This window comes from Marmota flaviventris, chromosome 5, assembly GCF_047511675.1.
Source record: "Marmota flaviventris isolate mMarFla1 chromosome 5, mMarFla1.hap1, whole genome shotgun sequence".
In the NCBI taxonomy this organism is placed as follows: Eukaryota; Metazoa; Chordata; class Mammalia; order Rodentia; family Sciuridae; genus Marmota; species Marmota flaviventris.
Window position 1 is genome coordinate 105153010 of NC_092502.1, and position 24972 is coordinate 105177981.

The 24972-nt window shown below is 40.4% G+C and overlaps 1 protein-coding gene across 1 annotated transcript in view; it reads left to right on the forward strand.

Annotated features, from left to right (window-relative positions):
- Positions 1-375: 375 nt before the first annotated feature.
- The window catches only part of Mccc2 (methylcrotonyl-CoA carboxylase subunit 2), a 75696-nt gene continuing 51099 nt past the window's right edge, over positions 376-24972 (forward strand). The window contains exons 1-4 of the mRNA XM_027927915.3: positions 376-647; positions 11924-11990; positions 19795-19879; positions 20951-21052. Coding sequence (XP_027783716.1) covers positions 519-647; positions 11924-11990; positions 19795-19879; positions 20951-21052 — 383 coding nt within the window. The 5' untranslated portion in view covers positions 376-518. The remainder of the gene's footprint in view (positions 648-11923; positions 11991-19794; positions 19880-20950; positions 21053-24972) is intronic.

The window sequence follows — 24972 nt, forward strand, 5'->3', positions numbered from 1 at the left end:
TAGAGTGTTTTTAATTTTTATGAATATGTGTAGGGTTCTTTATCTAAAGATCCCAACACTGAGATCCACAATCTATCACGTAGTGAAAATAACCAGAAAAGTGTTTAAGATCTCCAGCGAAAGGACTAGATCAGATGAGATTCCCCAGTGCTGCACTACGGTAGTTTTCGCGCTGTGTGGGTTGTTTTACGAACACCCCAACGATACAAACCCAACCGCGGTTCTCTCAGCTCAGCACGGCTGGACACGCCTCGTCCCAGCGCCAGCGCTTCTGGGATCGCGATGGGACAGAACCTCGCGGGGCTGCGCTCTTGTTCCTTATTGGCTGAATTTGGAGGCGTGGTGCACGGCACCGGCCAATGGGGGTTGGCATAGGCAGGCACGTGCGGGGGCTTGCCTGGGAACCTGAGGGTCTGCCGCTGGCGCCTAAAGGACGCTGGTCGAACCTTAGCCGCAAACCCGGGGAAAGAACCTGCTCCCGACGGGCGCGGGCTGCCCTTGCTACGTACACCGCAGCTATGTGGGCCCACCTGAGGTCAGTTCTGCGGCCCTGCTTCCTCGCCGCTGCCCCGGGGCTGCGCGCCTATCACGGGGACTCTGTGGCGGCGTTGGGCACCCAGCTGGACTCCGGCTCTGCCATCTACCAGGTAGGCTGTGTGAGTGTCCTAGTGGCCTGTCAGTGCCGGACCCACGGGACTAGGCAGCGAGTGGAGGTTGGGCATACTTTAACAGCTGCTCTTCTTTTCTCTAGAGCTCTAGTGATGAGGGGACGCACTAGGGTGCTGTGAAGTTTTGAAGAAGGAAACTCGTCGTAGCATTGTTACTTGGGGAGTTTGTTGAAAATGCAGCTGCCTAATCCCTACCTTCTGAGTTTTCTAGGGTGAGGTCCTAGAGTTTGCATTGTTGTGAAGTCGTTAGGAGAAAAATGGCAGCTAGGTTGGGAGCCACCGGCCTAGCACAGCTAGCGCTGAACTATGCTTACCAGATTTTAATAATTATATTAATAGAAAATACATCTCTCACATTGTCTTTGGAATGGCTTTTCTTGGAATTGGGAGATTTCAGAAGGTCAAAGAAACAACTCACAGCCTGTGAAATATTAGGGCTGAAAAATCGTCTGTCTACGATTTCTAAGCTTAAACGAATAATATGTAAATTGTGCAAATAACAAAATTATTTGTCTAGGTAGAATGTTTAATCAGAAACATTAAGTGATTACTGTGGTCTAGGCATTATTTTAGGTATTTGGTCTAAATAAATGGAACTTAATTCTGGGGGAAGAATGGACAAGAAAGCTCCTCAGTGTGATAAGTGGTCTCTAAAGCTTAAAAAAGTAGTCACAGGGGCTGGGCTTCTAACTCAACCGTAGAGCCGGTGCCTACCACATGTGAGGCGCTGGGTTGGATCCCTAACACCACCTAAAAATAAATAAAATAAAGGTATTGTGTACATCTACAACTAAATTTTTTTTTAAAAGCTAGGTATAATAGGAAGGAATGGGTGAGATGGATCTTTGTTGTAAAAGAGCTAGCCAAATTCAGAATGGAGAAAGGAGTTCAGACTATACCAAGAGAGTTTCAAGAATATAGGTATTAAACTTAGGTTATTAAAGTGTGTAAACTGGGTGTAGTGACACGTGCCTGTAGTCCCAGCATTCAGAAGGTTGACGTGGGAGGATCATTTGAGACCAGCCTGGGCAACATAGTAAGATCTACATCTCAAAAAAATATATATAATGGTTGTGAGGACTGGAAGACAAAGGAGGTCCCTGCCGTATTTAGATTTAGAATGCCACATTTAGATTTCATTTTGCAGGCTATCCACTAGAGTATTTAAGTAGAGAAGTGACGTGATCCTATGGATTCAGTGGAATCATCAGTGTGGTGGCAATGTGGAGGATGGATTGGTACCTAAAGTTAGGTGACAGTTAAGAGTTGAGTCTTGAGATGATGGTGGCGGGTCAGAGCTATGGTTCTAAGTAGGAGGAAGGGTATGTATACCTGAGGAGCAGATTTTAGAATTAATGATGGAGTAGAATGGGAAGAAGTGAGTGAGGAATCATTGATGACAGTGGAGTTTCTAATGGGGCCTGGGTATATAGGTAAATGATGGTGCTATTAGTACAAAGAAGGCTTATAGGACCAGGAATAAGTTTGATGGTAAGAGATAAGATATTTGTGATGGGTTTTATTTGAATCATCTTTTTTTTCAGTCATGCTTTATAACAATCTAAACATATCGGTAGCCCACAACAGCAAATCTCAATTTCTTGCTCACATTATGGGTTGGTGACTTTGGGTCAGCTGCTGTGACTTGTCAAAGGACAAAATCATAGCAGTTTAGTTTAAGTATCTTATCATGTTCATTGAAGCTGGCCTGTTTGGGAAATAATACTTTCTCCGAAGTTCAGATAACAACTCAGTTTGGGTTTGGTGACTGGAACTTTATTATAAATGACTCCATTTTGACTTTTAGTCTGGTCTTTGTGGTCTGGTGCAGGAGCTTAGTCCAAAGGAGTGGCTTTCTGCAATTTCTTTTTTAATAGACTGTTCCACTGCAGGGTGGGTTCAGGTCTGTTCCATGGGTCTTCCCATTCCTGGACTGAGGGTGCTCTGATTTAGTCATGCCCTTCTTGTGGCAGAAGGCACAGGAACAAGAGCCTGAATACAAATTGAGTTTACAGTTTCTGCTGAAATGTGATGAACTTCACATCCCATTAGTTAAAACAAGTAATGTGTCCAAAGCCCAATGCCCATGGGGGAAGGAAGCATAGTATAAGTGGCCCAGTTTGGTAGTGTTTTCTGATTACAAATAACAACAACTAAAATAAATAATAATAATAGCTGAAATTACATAGGGTGCCAACTGCTTTTCTGAAAATGTTATGTAGATTCACTCATGTAATTTATCATAGCAAAGCTATGTGGTTGGTACTGTTATTTCTGTTTTATAAATGGGGATACTGAGGTACATAGAAGTCAAGTAATGTGTCAGTGGCTCAGCTCAAATTCATTATGACTTTCAGCTCTATGGTTGCTTAGCCTCACAAGAATCTTACTAGGTAGGTACTGTTGTTATTTTGCAAGTGACACAATTGAGATCCTTATAGATTAGGATTTGTGGTGCTGAGGATCAAACCTAGGCCCTCCCATGTGCGAGGTGAGTGCTCTACTGCTGTGCCACATCCCCAGCCCCCTCCTTTGTCTTTTATGACAGTTTTTGGTGGAAAGTGGATTGCATCTGATATTAGTATAAGCACCCCTGCTCTCTCTTGGTTACTATTTGCATGGAATATCTTTTCCCATCCTTTCACTTTCAACCTCACTTTTAATCTAAAGTGAGTCATATGTACAACATAGTGTTGGTTCATGTTTTTCAAAATCTGTTCTTCCAATGTATAACTTTATTTATCGCACACTTTATTTCATTTGTTTCAATTATTATTGATATGGAAGGACTTAACATTTACCATTTTTTATTGGTGTGTTATAGTTGATGGGATTTGTTGTTATGCCATTTTGTTTTTTGTATATCTTACTGTTTCTTCCTTTCCTCCTTCCCTTCCTTCAACCCAGGACCCTATACATTGTAGGCAAGTCCTACCAATGAAGTCTTATAGTTTTTTTAAAATATTTTTTTTAGTTATAGGTGGACACAATATCTTTATTTTTTATTTTTATGTGGTGTTAAGGATTGAACCCAGTGCCTCACGCATATGAGGCGAGCGCTCTCCCTCAGCCACAACCCCAGCCCTTAAAGTTTGTTCTTTATCTCTCATTGTCTCCTTTACTCTAGCTTCCTTTGTGTTACATGATTTTCAGTAGTGATCTGTTTTGATTCCCTTCTCATTTCCTTTTGGTTTATTCTAAACAGATTTCCTGTGTGGTTACCATGGGACACTTTATCATTGAGCTACTTCCTCAGACCTTTTCTAAATAAGTTGCTTAGGACCTCACTAAGTTTCTAAGGCTGGTCTTGAACTTGTGATACTCCTACCTCAGCCTCCTGAGTTTCTGGCATTATAGGCATGAGCCACCACACTAGCCAATCTATTTTAATTGACACCAACTGACTTTTCTGCATACAAATATTAATCCTTTACAGCTCCATAGATATCACCTTATGTTATCTATGTCACAAATGACATCTTCATATACTGTATTATGTATTTGTTAACATAGATTTATAATTATTTTTTTTGAATTTGCCTTTGAAATCCTGTAGAAAATAAAAAGTGGAACTACAAACCAAAATTATAATAATAATTTGAGGCTGAGGCAGGTGGATTGCAAGTTCAAGGCCAACCTCAGTAACTTAGCTTCACCCTGTCTCAAAATAAAAATAAACTGGCTGAGGATCTGACTCAGTGGTAAACTTCCCCTATGTTCAGTCCCCAGTTTAAAACAACAACAACAAAAGGTAGTTGTTTTAAAGTCTTTGTCCAGTAAGTCTCATGCCTGTGTTTCTTTGGGGATGGTTAGTGTCACTTTCTTTCTTTGAATGGGCTGTGTTTTCAGGTTTGTATGCCTTGTGATTTTTTTTTCTGTTGTTGGTTTTGTTGATAATTGAGTATTTGAAAGAATAGCCACCTCTCCTCATTTTTACAGATTTGCTTTGTATCAGAGCAGTTTTCACTAGCTAGTTGTCATGTTCTGAGCTTTGGAATGATCATTCCAGGACTTTTCTGAGCATGCTCGTGGTTTGGGCCTGAATGTGGCTGTTCAATCACCTTGACATGTAGTTGCTTTTTTTTGTGTGTGTGTGTGTGTATGTGTGTACTGGGGATTGAACTCCAGGCCTGGTGTGTGCTAGACAAGTGCTCTCCCTCTGAGCTATATCCCTAGCCGTTTTTTTTTTTTTTTTTTTCCTGGTACCAAGAATTGAACCCAGGGTTGCTTAATCACTGCTGCATACTCCAGCCTTTTTTTTTTAGTTGTCAATGGATCTTTATTTTTATTTATTTGTATGTGGAGCTGAGAATTGAACCCAGTGCCTCACTCATGCTAGGCAAGCACTGTACCACTGAGCCACAACCAGCCCTTTTTATGTTTTATTTTGAGACAGGATCTTGATAAGTTGCTTAGGGCCTCACTAAGTTGCTGAGGCTGTCTTTGAACTTGAGACATTCCTGCCTCAGCCTTTTGAGTTGCTAGGATTAAAGGTGTGTGCCACTGTGCTTGGCTTCCTATATCCTTTTATTTTATTTTAAGATAAAGTCTGGCTATTTCCCAGGCTGACCTCAAACTTGCAATCCTCCTGCATCAGCCTTCCCAGCAGTTGGGCTTCCAGGTATGTGCTACCGTGACTGACTCACAGCTGTCTTTGTGTATATCTGTGTGGGGGGGGCAGTGTTAGGTATCAAATCCAGGCTTCACGCATTCTAGATAAGCACCTTAACCACCGTGCTAGACCCTCAGTCCCTAACAGTTTCCTTTAAAAGTATTAATTTCCCAAAGAACTGTCTCAGACATTTTTCAGTCTAGATATCCCTGCTGCTTCCTTGAGCAGACCTTATTACTTCTTTCTGCCTGAGAAGGTCTGCTCTGCTTTCTCCAGTTTGGGAAAGAAAACTGAGAACTAAGGTGCTAACTCCTCCAGACCAAGGCTGTGCTCACTGGTGGGGAAAGGTGGTAAAAGTGAGCAAAAGCCCCAGGAGGTTTCCTACTATTTTGAATGGGGCCTTTTCTTGATTGGATGATCTCTATTAGTTGTTATAGGTCTTTGACTGTTACAGAGCCATCCCCCCTCTGTTTCTCTCTCTCTCTCTTTATGTCTCCAAGGGAAAAAAGGGGGTCTGGAGCTTCCTAGTTCACCATATTGCTGACATCTCAGGTATGAGCTATTTTTTTTTTTTTTTCAAATTTAGAGACAGGGTCTCACTGAGTTGCTTATCACCTCACCATTGCTGAGGCTGGCTTTGAACTCACGATTCTCCTGTCTCAGCCTCCAAGCCACTGAGATTACAGGCATGCTGTTGTTTTTGATGGTGATTGTTAGCTAGGAGTTGCTGTGACCTTGAGAATATAACTTTTTTCTCCATGTAAAATGTGTAAGCCTCTTGCCTGTTATATGCACCAGTAATTAGAGCAGGGAAGTAGCTGAGACATGATGGAAAAAGCACTGGCCTAGTATTTCATATATGTTTCAAAACTAACATAGCATATTTGTGTGGGGGAAAATAACTGGAGGGAAATACACCAAGATCTTAATAGTAACCATAACAGTGGAGGGAAGAGGTGGTGTAGCTTGTTGGTTTAAGAACAGTTAATGGCTTCTTAGAACAATGCCTAATATGTAAAGAAACATTAACTTTTCCTGCACAGCAGGCGTGCACGCCACCACTGGTGCCCCTGCCTTGTCCCTAGTGGTGTCTGAGAGGTCCCAGCACGTTTGTGAGTATGCAACACCAGCATCAGTAAGTGGTGGAAGATAGCCTTGGCTCTCTTAGCTGTTCAGGGAATGTGTTGAACATTGTCCTGTGCTGCTGAGGAAAGCAGACACTGACCTCACCAGTGGAGCCATAGATCTCACAAACAAGTAAGATGGAATGTGTAATCACAGTTGTGCAGAATCCACACCAACGAAGACTCCAGACTGGTTTTTAGATAGACAGAAGGGTAAAGGGTGTAAAACACAGCCAGGTCAGAGGTCTGAACAACAAGCTCTGTAAAGACCTGGAGCAACTGAAAAATATCCTGGCTCATAGAGGGCTGTGCCACTTCTGGGGTCTTCCTGTTCAAGGTTAGCACATAAAGATCACTGGCCGCCAGGGCCCATTCAGCTGTGGATGTGTCCAAGGAGAAATAATTTGTAGCCTTGTCTGTTAATAAATGGTTTATATACCTTAAAACATATTAGTCAGGTGTGGTGGTATATGCCTGTAAACCTAGGCACTTGCGAGGCTGAGGCAGGAGGATTACAAATTCAAGGCCAGCCTTGGCAATTTACCTAGACCCCGTCTAAAAGTAAAAAATAAAAAGGTTTGGGGATATAGCTTGGTGGTGGAGCCTCCTAGAGTTCAATCCCCAGTACTTGGGGGAAAAATAACTGTTGCTGCTCTTCTTTCTCTATTCAAAGTCATCTTATGATCTGTATTAGCCAGCTTTTGCCTCACTAATATGTCCCAAGCAATCCCAGGATATCGAGGTCTAAAAGAAGAAATATTTGTCTTTTGCTCCTGGATCTTTGAGTTGGTAGTGGCAGTTCTACTTGAGAACATGACAGTTCTGCTTTATTTGCTTCTTATTCTAGGAACCAGATCAAGAAGACTGTGGGGGATGCTCCTCTCCTCATGGAGGATGCGAGTCTTCTCGTGGGGGTCAAGGCCACATGAGGAGAGTTTGGAAACGTGGTCCCTCTGAAACCCTATTTGGAATTGTGCAGTGACTTTATCCACATTCTACTGGCACATTCAGAGACTGGGGTGGGGAGGCCTGTTTTTCTCACAGTGGAAGGAAGGAAGAATTTTTAAAAATATATTTTTTAATTGTAGATGGACACAGTACCTTAATTAATTAATTAATTAATTAGTTAATGTGGTGCTGGGGGTCGAACCCAGTGCCTCACACATGCCAGGCAAGCGCTGTACCACAGAACTACAACCCCAGCCCAGGAAGGAAGAATTTTAAACAAGTACTGCAGTCTATCTTATGGCCCATGATATCTGCTCAAACTGTTATACCTGAGTTCCAAAGCAGGGAAAAGAATGAGTATGCAAGGGAGCAACCTCATCTGCTTGTTTTCTTCCCAGCCCCTCTCCCCTCTGTCATTTTTCACTACTGTGGTACTGGGGATAGAAGCCAGGGTCTTGCACATGGTAGACAAAGCACTCTACATCCTCAACCTCTGCTTTTCCTTTCTTAAGGAACTATATTTAAAGTCATACCTAATAACTTCCGCCTATGCTTTATTGGTTAGAGTGAATGGCCATGCCTATCTACAGAAGAAGGCTGGAATGTGTTACTTTTAACAGTTGGACATATTGCCATCTTGAATGAAATTGGGATTTAAGCTGGCCTCAGGGGTGCTTACTTGCTGTAATCATAGTGACCTTGGAGGCTGAGGCAGGAAGTTCGCAAGTTCAAAGACAGACTCAGAAATTTAGCAAGGCCCTATGCAATTTAGTGAGACCCTATTTCAAAATAGAAAATAAAAAGGACTGGGGATGTGGCTGGTGGTTAAGTGCCCCTGGTTCAATCCCCAGTAAACCCCCCCCCCCCCCCCAAATAATTTTTGGATTTAATCATTGAGGACAATGGGAGGAATGGATATGGATGAACAGCCAATAATTTCTGTCTCACATAATAAGCATGGAGAGAGTGGATGTGTATCCTTTAGATATATTGTATGTTAAAAGATCTCTTAGTTATACTCTTATCTCTTGGGACCTCCAGCCACTTGCAATAAACTTTGAAGCAAGCACACCTATAAAAGGGGGACCAAAAGCCAGGTGCAGAGGTGTATGCCTATAATCCCAGCAACTCAGGAGATGGAGGTAGGAGGATTGCACGTTCAAAGCCAGCTTCAGCAACTTAGGGAGGCCTTATGTAACTTAGTGAGATCCTTTCTCAAAAAACAAAAAGGGTTGGGGATGTGGCTCAGTGGTTAAGCACTTCTGGGTTCAGTTTCTGGAACCAAAAAAGAAAAAAGTGGGGGGGAGGAGGAGAAAAGATAAAGTCATGCCAAGTGTGAGAGATGCCATACGGAAGTTCTGTTTAGCCTGGCCTCAGTCCCTGTTGTCTCTGCTGTACTTCCTTTACATTAGAGCAGTAGTGTGTTCTGCTCACTCTCACTTCCACCACTGTGCACTTCAGCAAACCTTGGCAGTGAGTGACTGTCCTCCTTATTTCTTAACTGTGAGGTTGTCTTAGCTAGGTAAAGGTCCTGTGTATAGCTAGGCACGGTGGCAAACACCTATAATCCCAGCAGTTTGGGAGGCTGAGACAAGAGGATCGCAAGTTCAAAGCCAACCTCAGCTAATTTAGTGAGTCCCTATATCTAAATAAAATACAAAAAAAGGTCTGGGAATGTGGTTTAGGTGTTAAGTGCCCCTGGGTTCAATCCCTATACCAAAAAAAAAAAAATCCCTTGCGTAACTAGCTGTAGTTTTGATGGATGCTTTTCTTAATGGGGTATTGTTGGCTGCAGTGATTGGACCTTGGACCTTGGATACTCTCAAAGGGTCCCTTGGTTTCTCTGTATGTATACAAGCTAGTTTTTTTTTTTTTTTTAATCAGCTCTGAACTTTGGTGCTTGTGGTGTGCAAAGATGGCAGGAGACCAGGAGGTAGAATACAGGTGGAGGAAGGTCAGCTTTATCTTGATAGGATGGGGTAAAAATGAAAAAACTGAAGATATTCCAGAATCTCATCAGCTTCAGGGTCTATAGAGGAAGAACTTGTTAAAGGACACTATGGGGATGTATTTAGAACTGTGGGAAACACTGGTAGGACAACAGAACATTTTAGGAAAAAGGAGATGGGAGAACTTCTGTTAGAAAAGACTCAAGAAACACAATGGCTAATTATGACTGTATAGAGCTTACCAGGTAGAATCTTTTTTAAATAAACTATAAAAAAACCCAAATCTGACAGTTGGGAAAATGTCTTCACTGATTGGATATTTGATGATACTAACAGATTGATATGTGATGATGGTCCTTATCTTTTGGAGATACAGAAATGCTTATAAATGAAATGTTATGTCTAGAATTTTCTTCAAAATATTTCAGGGTGGGGCATGAAGGAAACAACTTTGGCCATATTGGGATAATCATTGAAGTACATTTGGGTACATTTGGTTCATTATACTAGTTGTTTTACTTTTATATATGTCTGAAGATTTCCATAAAGAAAGTTCATGACAATAACAACAAATCCCAGGGGAGCTGAAACTGTTGGTGAAGCCCTTGATTCTGTAATTTGCCCTAATGCAACACTGTTTAGTCCTTTCCTAGTATTGTTGAATTGTTGAGCAAGCAGGACTGAACTGGAGCAAATACAGTCGTGGCTGTCCCCCCTCCACCCAATCCACACTTTTAGTTTAGGATCCTTAAGATTCAAGGTTTTGGAAACACTTAGATACGATATATATATATATCCCCTTTTTCTTTTTAGTGCACTCTACCATTGAGCTGCATCTCCAGCCCCAAACATTTAGACACTTAACTAGTTGGGTTTTTAATACTGGAATCAGTATAGCAATGAATGACAAGAGGAGGACCTTTAAACACAAAACAAACCCAAAGAATATTAGTTTCCTAGGTAGTGAAAAAGAATCTACTTTCCTTTCTACTTAGAAACATTATATCAATCAGAATAGGTCAGAGCCCGTACCTGTTCTTGAACCATGGCAAGGTGGCTGTAGTCCAGGGTTAGGCCGAGAGCCCCAAAAAGGTCACTTGGTGAACGACATGGAGGTGGCTGCTGTTTCACAGAGCCCTTCTCTGCCACTTTGGTTTATGCTACATGAGGAAATCCTTAAACACTGTCTTGTCCTTCTGTTAGGGCACTCTTAGATGTCCACGTTCAGGACACAGCCCTTGCTTACAAGGAATAGTTTCCACCCAGGAGACTTGTTTCAGAGATTCTGAAAAACAGCTCCAAGTTTTTTCATGCAAATCAAGTGACATTCACACTGCTAGAATGCCACCTCTTGGTGACTCACTGAACAGACATGTCCTGGCACTGGAGCTTTATTTCAGAGGCAGTTCATAAACTGAGTTTCTGTGTTTGCTATATGTGAAAAGTGATCTCATCTCCTGGGTGTAATAATAACAGGAGTTCTTGACTTCCCCTGCCTTTTGTTGGTATCAACAAATAACCATTACAATCTGGAAAAGTTCCTGCAGAAAGAAGGCATCTTTGTCTCTTACCACCTCCTCATCTTTTGTAGGTCCTGTTTGCCCTGAGTGGGCCCTCAGAAGTGGAGATTTTAGGCCCCTGTTTCTCTGTGTCATAGGTTAGAATCACCTGAGGAGCTTTTAAATTCCTATTGCCCAGGCCACACCTGCAGCCAGGGACCTCAGACTGAAGATAGGACCAGGAATCACTTTTTTTTTTTTAAAGTTCCCTGGTAAATTCATGGTAGAGTCAAGAGAGGGGAACATTGTTCTAGGCATCTCTTTGAGCTGGATTTCCAGCAGGCTCTTTTCCCTATGATGTGGGGCTAGGTGGCATTAAATGGGAAGTAGTGCACTAGGCTCACAGAGGTCAGGATCTGGGACCTTCCTATCCAGGCACAGGGTCTTTTCCCTAACTTCATGCTGCTTTGCTCTTTTTATTTACTGGATTTTGCAATACAAGAGATTGTAGAATAAACTATGACCTCAGGAACTCTCACAGCCTCTGAAAACAGGAAATAAACTGGGTACTGGCTGTGGTACATGCCTATAATCCTAGCAACTTGGGAGACTGACGTGGGATCACAAATTTAAGGCCAGCCTGGGCAACTTAGTGAAACAAGGTCTCAAAAAAAGAGGCCGAGGATATATAGTTCAGTAGTAGAGAGCCCCTGGGTTCAGTACCCAGTTGGATGGGAAAGGGAGGAAGCTTATGTTCCTTTATATTTCTTAAAAACAGGAAAACAAAAATCAGTTAATTTCAGTAGATATTTAAGGAAGAAAGACATTCAAATGAGTAGGAGTAACCAGAAGTAGGGTTAAAATTGAGAAAGATGAGTTAGGCTTCAGAAGAGCCATAAGGTTTAGAGAGATGGCCCTGCAGGGTGGTGGCCATGAAGAAGAGCTGAACAGAAATGGGCAGCAATTAATCATTTCGTGGGATGACTCAAGTGGAGACCAAATTGATGGGGTGGGTGGCCCCTAGTGGAGTTCACACAGAGGTGGGACAGGTTGATGTGTTAACCCTTATTTTGGTAACATTGTTTTCTAATGTTCCTGCCCTCCTCCTCTGTTTCTCTTTTAGGAGAACTATGAGCAGATGAAAGCACTAGTGGATCAACTCCATGAACGAGCACAGTATATAAGACTAGGTAAACAACACTTACTCTTCAGTTTATGCTTTAAATTAAGATGTCCTTTTACAATATTGCTTTTAGGAAAAACTAGTAGCATTAAGCCTTTGACTCTTAAAATTATGCATTTTGTTTTTGGTATGCAGATGTTTTATTTTTTCCTGTAAATATTCAACCTTTGGTATCTGTAGGAGTTTGGTTCCAGAACCCCAGAAGATACCAAATCTGTGGCTGCTTGAATCTCTTTTATAAAATAGTACAATATTTGCACCTAACCTAACACATCATCCCATATACTTTATTTATTTATTTTGGTACCAGGGATTGAATCCAGGGGCACTTAACCAGTGAGCCACATCCAGCCTTTTTTTTTTTGAGACATGGTCTCGCTAAGTTGTTGAGACTGGTTTTGAACTTGTGATCTTCCTCCCTCAGCCTCCTGAGTTGTTGGGATTACAGATGGGTTCCACCACACCTGGCTCACATCCCTGTTTCTTTCTTTCTTTTCTTTTATATATATATATATTTTAGTTGTTAGTGAACCTTTATTTTATTTATTTGTATGAGGTGCTGAGAATTGAACCCAGTGCCTCACGGATGCTAGGCAAGCACGCTACCACTGAGCCACAACCCTAGCTCCTCTGTTTCTTAATTTTACATAAAAGGAATTCTTTTGATTGGAAGTAATTACATCATGGAGAGGAACATACTACACGTATGATGATTGATGATTCTGTTGTACTGTTATGGGTCTATATGACATTTTTAGTTTAGAAAGCCATGTAACTTAAAACTACAGGTGATTTTCAAAATAAATTCTCTCTCTCTCTCTTTTTTTTTTTTTGTACTGGGGATGAACCCGGGGGGCTTAACCACTGAGCTACATCCTAGCCCTTTTTTATAGTTTTGTTTAGAGACAGGGTCTCACTGAGTTGCTTAGGGCCTTGCTAAGTTGCTATGAGGCTGGCTTTGAACTCAAGATCCTATGCCTCAGCCTCCTGAGCTACTGGTGTGTGCCACCACCGCATCCAGCTCAAAATAAATTCTTAATATATGACCAGTGCCTAATTTAAGAGTTGCTATATTATTTTTATAGTCTTCATTAAAAAAATTTTCCCCAGTATCTTTACAGATAGAGAACTGTTTTACTTTTGACTTACGAGTACTGTTGTATTCTTAGGTATGATTTACCAAATTTAGAGGACAGACTCCCCCTATAGAAGTAATTAGGGAAATGAAAATAATAATATTTATATTTTTTTCTCTGAGGACTTTATGGATGCAAGGTAATTGATTAATGGTGGGTGAATAGAGAGACCATCTGAAGTTGGTTATTCATTTGTTTTGTACATTACGGAAGAAATAAACTCAGTGTTTTTGTCCTTTATTACACACACACACACACACACATTTTTTTTTTTGGTACTGGAGATTTAACCCAGATTCACTTAACTACTGAACTATATCTCCAGCTATTTTTTTTTAAATTTTTAATTTTGAGACAGGGCCTTGCTAAGTGCTTAGGGTCTTTCTAAGTTGCCGAGCACAGTTTTTAAAAAAAGAATATTAAAAATGACCTGTGTCCAGTATTTTTGGTTTCAAGTCACAGAAATCCAAATCAAAAGTGTTTAAGGTGGAAAGCACCATTTATTGTTTCTTGTACCCAATGGGAAGGCAGTATTGACTGGATCAGGGGCTCCAGAATCTCCAAGACTTTACCACTCCTTATGTATGGTGTGGATCCTATCTCTCCAGGCTTCTCCATGAGGTGGGGAGCTAGGTTGCTGGTAGGCCAGGGATTATATCCATATAGTTCAGACTGAGGAATTGATAGCTATCCTTTCATCACCATTATGGGAAGTTCTGATTGGCCCACTTTGGGTCACATGTTTACCCTGTGGCCCAATCACTGTGTCAGGGGAATTTGTAACTATGCCATCAGGACCCATGTCATGTAGGGCTTTAGGAGACTGGGCGGGTAACTCCTGGAACCTCATGGTGGTGGCAGTACTGCTTTCAGGAAAAGGGAGAAAGAAAAACAGGCAGAAGCAGTGATTGTCACTTATACTGGCCTAGGCTACCCTATTTAGGTGTGTGCAAATAAATGGAGGGTTACTTACAAAATGGGGTAGCTGACATTAGTCATTCTTTTTGACCAGGTAGCTCTTGAATCCCTGCCCTAGTGTGGGGAAAATGGTATTAAAGAATGATACAGATTTTGTCATTCGGGGTATGATTTGAGAGGCAAAATATCCTGTATTTTATTTATGCTTTTCTGAAGGATGACTGGAATTCATACTTTTTTATATAAATTTTTAAATTTATATGTGACAGCAGAATGCATTATAATTCTTATTACATATATAGAGCACAATTTTTCATATCTCTGGTTGTAAACATAGCATATTCACACCAATTTGTGTCTTCATACATGTACTTTGGATAGTAATGATCATCACATTTCACCATCATTAATTACCCCATGCCCCCTCCCTTTCCCTCCAACCCCTCTGCCCTATCTAGAGTTCTTCTGTTCCTCCCATGTTCCCACTCCCTATCCCTTCAATAGATGAATGGATTAAAAATGTAGCATATATACACAATGGAATATTACTCAGCAATAAAAGAGAAAAAAATCATGACATTTGCAGGTAAATGGTTGGAGTTAGAGAAGATAGTGCTAAGTGAAGTTAACCAGTCCCCAAAAACCAAATGCCGAATGTTTTCTTTGATATAAGGAGGCTGATTCATAGTGGAATTTATACTCTTGAAGCCATTTAGATTAAGGCTTTGTTTCCAGAAAAAAAAGCCAAAACTCTAGCTGAAATAAAAACATGTTTTGTTGGGAATGGTTATTCCATAGTTCCAACTGTTACCCAGTTTGATTTGATAAATGAGTATTGCCCTAGAACATTAAGATAGGTGGGTTGAATCAGGGAGCGGTCAGACACCATTCGCTTCCTGCTGAGGACTATGGGTTCTGATGTGCCTAGGTGAAGGCTGGCTGCCTGAAGGCTGAGCAGGGCCCTCTGGGGAGGTGACATAGGGAGACAGGAGAAAGGATTACTTAGGACTTCACAGTTTTACCTAGAATTGAACTATTCAGATAGATATTTGACATATGTGCACACACACATTTTAAAATAATATATGCTCATAGAAACTTGAAAAGAGGCATTGAAAAGATGCCTCTATTCATCCATAAATAATCCTTCCAAACTTTTTTTTTTTTTTTTAACGGTACTGGGGTTTGAGCCCAGAGCCTAGTGTATGCTAGGGGACTACTCTGCCACTGTGCTACATCCCCTGCTCTAAACATACTTTTTTGGGGGGAGGGGGCAGTACCTGAGATTGAACCCAGGGGCACTTAACCACTGAGCCACACCCTGCCCCATTTTTAAAATTTTTGCTTTTAAAGTTTTGAGATAGGGTCTTTATAAATTGCTTAGATCCTTGCTAAGTTTCTGAGGCTGGCTTTGAACTCATGATACTCCTGCTTCAGACTCCCAAGCCGCTGCAATTATAGGTATGTGCCACTGTGCCTGACTTCAGTGTATTTCTAAACATACATTTTTTTGAGGGGAGGTGTGTATCAGGGATTGATTTTAGGGGCACTCCACCATGAGCCACATCCCCAGCCCTGTATTTTTTAGAGACACTGAGTTGCCTTAGCACCTCACTTTTGCTGATCTCCTGCCTCAGCCTCCTGAGCTGCTGGGATTTCAGACGTGCACCATCATGCACACCTTAAACATACATTTTTTTAAAAAATTTTTTTATAGTAGGTGGATACAGTACCTTTATTTTATTTTTATGTGGTGCTGAGGATCAAACCCAGTGCCTTACACGTGCGAGGTGAGTGCTCTACCCACTGAGCTATAACCCCAGCCCAAACATACATTTTTTGATTGACCTCTGGGCAGTTTCAAAATAACCTAAACAGAAAAACGTGTGTGTATGTGTTTGTATGTTTTGTTGTTTAAAGGGATTTCATGCACCTTGCTCTGGGCATTTTCTTCTCTAATTTTGTTCTGTGAATGGTCGTAGGCTAGTTTAGCAATGATGGTATTGATCAAGAGTTAGGGAATATTGCTCATTTTCCTTCCCCTCCTGTTTCTGTAGTCATCCTGATTTTTTAATTCATGCAATTTCCTAAATAGTTTTCAGGCAGGATAAAGGAGCAGGTGTTTGAGGTTGTTTCATAAATAACACTTGACGTTTTTCAATAGAGAGAACTTGTGATAGATAAAGTTGACAAAGTAGCTGACTCTTGCCCTCTTTTTTGTTCATTATTGTTTTCTCACCTTTGCCTTTGTTTCAGGTTTCTCAGGGCTCTTCTGTCTTTGATCTCCCCCTTCTTCCTTGTTGGAATGTGTAGGACACATGAAGAGTAACTTAGTCATTTCGTAGGTGGGAAAAGGATTACCCCTGTGGTGTTATTCAGAATAGCCAGAACTAAGCGTTTTTCTTAATTCAAGTTAATTGAAGTAAGTGTTTTGATAAAATCAGAAGTGCTTTGTTTTTACACTGGCTTATAATTTTATGACTGTAGAAAAACACAAATGGTCTTAATAGTTGAAGTGGAGAGGGGGCCTTTAATGATCTAAGGATAAGACTTGCATAATTTTTTGAAGATGTTTAAAAATGGAAGTTAAATTCCACTCGTGGAGTTCCAGCAGTGTGTGTAGTACAGTTGAAGTGACAACAGTTAGACATTAGTGCATGCAAAGGCAGACAGCTAGGTCATGACTGCCCCTTGTCAGATAGCAATAGAAAGATGCTGTAAATTGTAAAATGCTTTCTGATCTCAGGGATGTTAAAAATGTGAGCAGATTACCTATCTGAGAATCAATGCAAAACAGTAAAGTACATGCAGTGGGAGTTTGATCTAAATGAGAGGTTAATGAAAGCATGTTTTCTGGCACCAAGTCTATGGGAATGGAGATAATTAACACAAAATGTTTTAAAAAGAATCTTTGGAAAACTGAGGTCCTGTGTTGTGCAGTCATGTGGTCCAAATATACTATGTCTGTTTATTTTAATTAATTAATTTTGGCACTGGGAATTGAACCTGGCCACATCCTCAACCCCTTTATATTTTTTATTTTGAGACAGGTTCTTGCTGAGTTGCTGAGGCTGGCCTCAAACTTGTAATCCTCCTGCTTCAGCCTCCCAAGTTGCTGGGATTATAGTGTGCACCATCAAACCCAGTTTACTATGCTTGTTAAAATGCAGAGGGGCTTCATTCTGTGCTCTGTAAGTCTGTATCAAGATTAACCCAAGCTTTGGTTCTTCCTAATGAAACCAAAATTCACCAGCTGCTCCAAATTAAAAGGTCAAATTCTAGGCAGAATTAAGAAAATGATATTGGCTTAAGTACTTTTTTTCTTTTTAAAGCATATCTTAGCACCATTTTGTCACCCAAATCTGCCTTCTATTCCCTCTCTTGCTAGGCCCTGAAAGGGCTCTTATGTCACTGCTTCTCACCCTAACCTGGTTTCCTTGCAGTAATTTTTCTTTAAATATTTATTTTTAAATACTTCATTGAAGTATAGTTGACCTACAGTACTACATTAGAGTATGCAATTTAAAGCCATTTTGACATGCATGTTTACTCAGGGAACCATGACTACAATCAAGATATTAAATGTGTCCATATTCTGCAGAATTTCCTCTGCTTTTTCTTTCTTTCTTTCTATTTTTTCCCCCTTTGCCTTTTGGAAGGCCCAAGTGCTCCAACCTCATGTACCCATCCCGTGGCTGAGGCCTCAGTGTCTTGAGATCCTTTTGTCCCTTTCTCCCTGACCCCTAAACATGATTCTTAAGGTCTTGACCAGTGCTTGGGAGAAAAGAGAAAAGCCATTTGACTTAATCACAATATTTTGTAACTAAGTTGTGGGAGGACACCACATTATGTGACCAGCATTTTCCTTTCCTGATTGGTGAGGATCTGTCAGTCACTTCCCATGATCTGGCCACATCAAAGTGGTTCTGTAGACAGTGCCCGCCCCCCCCCCCCCCCATCTTGAAAGTCGTAAAAATGTCCCCAAATGTGTCTTCATGCTGGGCATGCCTTCCTACATCCCTAGGGGTGGAGTTACCTTACCTGTCCTTGTAACCATGCCCCTCTTGATCTCTATTGAATGGAAATTTCTAAAGAATCAAGAGTCCCCCAGTAAAAGTCTACTCCCAAACGAGCTTGCTCTCTCCCACCAGCCTTTCATTACATTCCTCGATCTCCCATTTGGGGAGCTTGAGGCCAAGGGCAGAGGAGTGGTCCCGGGGCTTGAATTAAAGGTAAATTGTGTGTCTGTGTTTTATTTGATACCTTAGGAAATTCACTGGAGTGAGCCCTTAGTTTAGCTGCCCTTGCTGGTCGGGGACGGCACTAAGTCTTTCCTTCCCAGGATTATTTCATTTTAAAAGAAGATTAGATGTATGATGTAATTTTCTTGGTAACCTGAAGACAGATTTGGTCTTAAAAATATGCCATGTACCTCTTCAGGAAAAAAAAAAAAAATCCTTTTAGGTACAGCAAAGAGTCCTTGTTTGGAAAAATGGTTGTATTTGGAAGCCTGTTTGAAATAGATAGAAACTTATTTTCTTACCCAAGTAAACAAAGAAATGGCTTTCTTAAATAGTTGAGTTTTGCATTATACAGAGACTATATTGAGACCATTTTGGGGGCAGCAATGAAAACGAACATTTTAAGGGGCTGGGGTTGTGGCTCAGCGGTAGAGCGCTCGCCTAGCACAGGTGGGGCCCTGGGTTCCATCCTCAGCACCACATAAAAATAAGTAAATAAAATAAAGGCATTGTGTCCATCTACACCTAAAAAATAAATGTTAAATAGAGAAAATGAACATTTTAAGGTACTGCTTGATACTTTGGTTCACAGAGAGTGGGTCATAGATACTCCCAAGACACTAAGGCCTCAGCCCAGGAGGGGTACGTGAGGTTGGGGCCCTTTGGCCTCAAGTAGTCTGGTCAGGTTACCCTAGCATCTCTTTAATTACTGTGATTTTGTCTACTAAGATGTAAGTAATGTTGGGAAATACCAAAGACCATTTCTGAGTCAAGAGACTAACAAAAGGGGACTTTCTAATTGCTGTAAAGGTGTTCAGTTCTCCCATTTGCAGACTTAAAGTGTTGTGGGTCACTAATGTCACTTTTACATAAGTCCTCACTTGCCTTTTGGGCTAGTAATTTCTCAATGATGCTTTTACCTCATCCAAACGAAGACAGGAATTTTCATATTTTATCTAGGACTTAGTATAATGCTAGATATATGTGGTAAATATTTAACAGAGTGGCAATGAGGCAGTTTTTGCAATGAATGAGTTGCAAAGAAAATACTGAGTAACTTTTTATAATTACTAGTGAATTCAGAACATGTAAAAGATATACTCTAGGATCAGAGATAGATTGATTTGAAAACAAAACACAACAAAATCCTGTTTCTTTAATTACTTCAAAAAATTGGTAGCTGACAAGTTGAGTGACTGAACTGAAAAATTAGCTGTTTCTCATAAGATATATTGAACTTTTTAAAAGTGCCTTGCTTTGGGGCTGGGGGCTGGGGTTGTGGCTCAATGGTAGAGTGCTCGCCTAGCACGTTGGAGGCCTTGGGTTCAATCCTCAGCACCACATAAAAATAAGTAAATAAAATAAAGGTATTGTGTCCAACTACAACTAAAAAATAAATATTAAAAAAATAAATAAGAGTGCCTTGCTTTGTCTTGAGCATTATATGTTTTCCTGGCATTAATTTGAATGGAGATCTTATCTAGGTCTGATCTATCTAATCATGTTTTTATTCTAGGAGGTAGTGAGAAAGCCCGAGCACTGCACACAGCAAGAGGAAAACTATTACCCAGAGAAAGAGTCGACACCCTTATAGACCCAGGGTTAGTACCTACCCAATGCTGACACAGTGTTCTCTGTTCTGTGGTACTTTATTAGACGGTGTTATCAATAAGTGATTTTGAATTTTTTTTTTTTTTTTGCTTTGGTATCTGGGATTAAATTCAGGGAAACTTAGTCATTGAGCCACATTCTAGACCTTTTTTTTTTTTTTTTTTTGTATTTTATTTAGTGACAGAGTCTCACTGAGTTGCTTAAGGCCTCACCAAGTTGCTGAGGCTGACTTTGAAATCACGATCCTCCTGCCTCAGCTTCCCAAGCCGCTGGGATTACAGGCATGTGTCACCACACCCGGTTTGAATTTTGATTCTTATAAAATTCAAACAGCAAAGGTTTATTGGGAGTGTACTGTGTGTCAGGCACTGTTTTAGACGTTAATAATACGTCAATGAACAAGACAAATGAAGAGTTTTGCCTTACTGGAGTTTATATTATGGCAGAGGGAGACAGAAGATAAATAATAAATGTTTTAAGTTATACATTATGCTAGAAGGTAACAAGTATTGTGGGGAAAATAAAAGATAGACCAGAGTAAGGGAGAGACCATGATGGACAAGTTGTAGTTTTAAGTGGGATGGTTAGGGTAGAACTCTTTGAGAAGTTGACATTTGAGCAAAGATTTAAAGGAGGGACAAGAGATAGCCCTATAAATAGCTGGGACAAATGTTGCAGGCAGAGGAAATAAGCAGGGCAAAGGCCCAGAGGTGGGATGTATGCTAGGTATGCTGATGTCCAGGAGATCATTGTGTTTGGCATTGAGGGAATGAAGGAGAGACTAATAGGAGATGGGGTTGGAGTTAAGAGGGCCCTTTGCCTTAGCCTTTGAAGTAGCTGGAATTATAGTCATGTTTCACTGTGCCCAACTCTTTTTATAGATTTTATGTATAATATGCATATTTGAAAAAATAGTTTCCTTTTCTTAAAAATGTATATTATGACTATATATATATGTATATATATAGATATACACACACACATATGTTTATATATATATATATATATATATATATATATATATATAGACACTAATTCAAAAATGTTCTTTTTCCTTTCAGGTCTCCGTTTCTGGAGTTATCCCAGTTTGCAGGTTACCAGTTATATGGTAATGAGGAAGTCCCTGCAGGTGGCATCATTACAGGCATTGGAAGAGTATCAGGGTGAGTATTCTACCTAAAGCTCAGTAATGAGGGTCAGCTGGGCACGGTGGCACATACCTGTAATCCTAGCATCTTGGGAGGCTGAGGCAGGAGGAGTTCAAAGCCAGCCTTAGCAACTTAACAAGGCCCTAAGCAACTTAACAAGATCCTGTCTCAAAGTTAAAAATAATAAGGGATGTGGATGTGATTCATTTGTTGAGCGCCCCTGGGTTTAATCCCTGTGGTAACAACAACAACAACAACAATAATAATAATGGTATCCAGGAAGAAGAGGACTTTGACGAGATGCAGGCATCCAGCACTCACTTTGCATATTTGCATGCAAGCTTTGTGCTATTTATATAATTTAGGACCTGATTATCCTACTCAGACCTGCACTAGATTCATTTGTGGAGCTTTAGAAATAAAAATTGAAGGAAAAAACCCCCAGCAAAAGTTCCTGAGATCCAATTCAGACCTCCCACTGAATCAGCATTCCTATGTGTGGGATTGGCGTGTAGTTTCAAAGGCTCCCTAGGCAATCTCTTGCTCACCTGGGGTGATAACCATTTTTAGAGGAATATTTTTTCAGGTTTGGTCCCCAGGCAGCATCAGCATCACTTGGGAACTTATTAGAAAAAAAGCAGATTCTCCAGTCTTCCTGGAAGTACTAATTCAGAAATGCTTGGGGTGAGGCCCTGCAGTCTGCATTTTAACAAGTTCTGCAACATATGTTGCTTAATAGTTCTTGGATGCTTAAGTTTGAGAACCACTGTAGGCTCAGGGACTCTAGATTCCTCAATATTAAATTTATTTGTATATGTTTCTGAATGTGGTCCTATTTACCACATAGGTATTATGCCAGGCACTGTAGTGATTGCCTGTCTTCATCCTCACGGCAGCTGTGTGAGCATGGATGCTATCATAGTCCTCACCATTGTGCAGAGGATGCAGGCTTAGAGAGTAACATGGTTTTGATCTTAGTCTGACTCAGCCTGGCACACTTGACTTTGACACAGATGTTGCTTTATGGTGTGTTCCTCCACCTTCTCCCCATGATCCATGCCTGCAGCTATAGCCATTTACCATTGTTGCTTCTTCCTTGATTTTTACTCCCATGTTTCCCCCATGGCTCTTTGCTTAATATTCACCCAGTATGGAGACATTTTTAATGCAAAATTAAACTAAATTCCTATGTTATGGAAATACATAATTAAGTAGAATAATTGCCCTTTATCATATCTCTCGTTGTAATGACTGTCAATATCTTAGAACATGCTCTTCCATTTTGTTCCCCTAATGTATACAGTCATGTGTTGCTTAAAAACTATGATATGATTTGAGAAATGCGTTATGTGAACATCATAGAGCTATGGCTCTATGATGCTGCTAGACAGTGTAATCCTAAAGGATCACCATTGTGTATGTGGTCTGTTGTTAACTGAGACATTATTATGTGGTGCATGACTGTATTTATATTTTATTAAAGATTGAGTGTTCCCTTTCTGAAATGCTTGGGAACAGAGGTGTTTCTGATTGCAGATTTTTTTTTTCCAGATTTTGGGATATTTGCATATATAATGAGATATTTTGGGGGTGGGAACCAAGTCTAAATGTGAGATTCACTTATGTTTCATGTACACCACACCTTATACACATAATTCAAAGGTAATTTTATATGATATTTTCCGTGCCACAGATGGAAAATTCCACATCTGACCTTATGTAGTCAAATGCATGTACACTAAAAATGCTAACTTTAGTAGCCTGCTTCATGTTACTACAATGAGATTATCAGAGAGAGGCTATTTATGAATTAAAGACAGGTTTATTTTGGTTCACATTTCTGGAGGTTCCAAAGCATGGCACCTGCATCAGCTCAGTTCTGATGAGGGCTATGGATAGCAGTGGTGGGGAGCATGTGCTAGAGCAAACTGCTCACATCTTGAATTGGAGCAGGAAGAGAGAGGATGGATGGAGTTTCACAAGACCTTTTGGGGCACACCCTCAATGGCATAAGGACCTCCCACAAGGTCCTATCTCCCAAAGGCTCCATCACCTCTCAATAGTGCTACCACCCAGGGACCAAGCTTTTAACACATGGACCTTTGGGGAACTCTCATCCCAATCATAGTTCATAGCATTAACATAAACTCAGGTGTGATTGAAAGGCACTTAGGAACAGCAAAAGTTGTTCCTGGCACCCAGAAATTGCAAGGATTTTAGGAGTTCTGTGGCAGGAATGGAGTGGGGGAGCACCAAAGTATGTATTTCTCATTATCACAGGCTCCTTTATAATTTCTGAAGTAGATACTAAGACATTTAATGAGGAAACTTATATGGAATTTATTTATAAGCCAGTTTCATTCAAGGACTGCTTGCCTGAAATAGTGACTAGTCAAAGAGTAATTGTACAGCATCCCATCTTTCTGGACTTTATAAGCCTTATCATGGCTTATAAAGTCCATGTCAGATATGATCCCTCCCTACTTTTCTCACCTCAGTCTTTTATTATAACACTTTAGTTGCCTAGTGTTGTCCAATTTCTTTGCCTGTTTCTGTAATATGAGATATCTCATGTGCCTTAGGACAGTACTAGTGTATATGGGTGGCAGCTGTTATTTTTATTCCTCAACCATTTTATCTTATCATAGCCCCCACCACAATTAACTTGTTTTATTATATTATTTACCATATTTGATTGCATCTTTGGTTTTTTTTTTTTTTTTTTGGTTGGTGTTTTTATGTTTTGGTTTTATTATTTTTTTTTCTGGTACTGGGGACTGAATCCAGGGCCTCATGCATTTGAGGCAAGAGCTCTACCACTGAGCTATGTCCCCAGCCCTATGTTTGATTGCATCTTTTACCTTGTTTTGTGATATCTTATTATAATAATTAAACAACATTGCCTTATTTTATTATATGTTCATAGTACTTAAAATCTAAAATCATTAATTTTTTTAAGTATTTTTTTTTTAGTTGAAGTTGTACACAATACCTTTATTTTATTTATTTATTTTTATGTGGTGCTGAGATTCAAACCCAGGGTCTTGCGCGTGCTAGGCAAGCACTCTACCACTGAGCTACAACCCCAGCTCCTGTCTGTGATCTTTTAATACATTTGCAAAAGTGGACTATGTCTCTTGTTCAAAGTCACATATCTAGAAAATGGCAGAGCCAGTTGAGCTTTTTCTGACTTCACAGCCTGGCTTCCTTGTAGTACCAGAGCTTCTTAAGCTTTTCTGGGTGTGTCACCCATGAGCTGGGACGTGTGAACACATTTTCTATCAGTGTGGAGTCATGGCTCAGCAACCTGCCATAAGCCTAAATTTCCTTCAGTGTTTTATATGTTTGGAGTGGTACATGCCTGTAATCCCAGCGGCTCGGGACACTGAGGCAGGAGGATTGTGAGTTCAAACCAGCCTCAGCAACTTAGTGAGACCCTAAGCAACTCAGTGAAACCCTGTTTCTAAATACAATATGAAAAGGGCTGGGGTGTCTCAGTGGTAAAGTGCCCCTGGGTTCAATCCCTGGTACCAAAAAAAGAGAAAAGTTTTATATGTTTAATGGTAAAGTTATTAAAAATTTGCATTCCACTCTAAATAAAATGCTACTTGTAATGTAGAAAAAAGTTTTATGTGATCTAGTGAATAAAACTGATGCTCAGAGAAGAGACTTGTTTATCTTGTATGGAGCCCTGCTAACTAATAGGAAAAGCATAACCCTACTATATGTTGGATTTCAGTTGCTTTTCTTGATTTTCAATAGGGATTCAATGAATTACTCTTTAGAATTCTAGGGAACATAAAATAACAACCAAAACCAAATATTTTGTAAAAAACATGCTGTTGCTGTCTCAGATTTCAATCTGATCTTAAGGTTCTGTGGCAATGCCAGGCAGGTCAATCTTCCCTTGCCCCCCAGATTTTTGTCACTTGTGT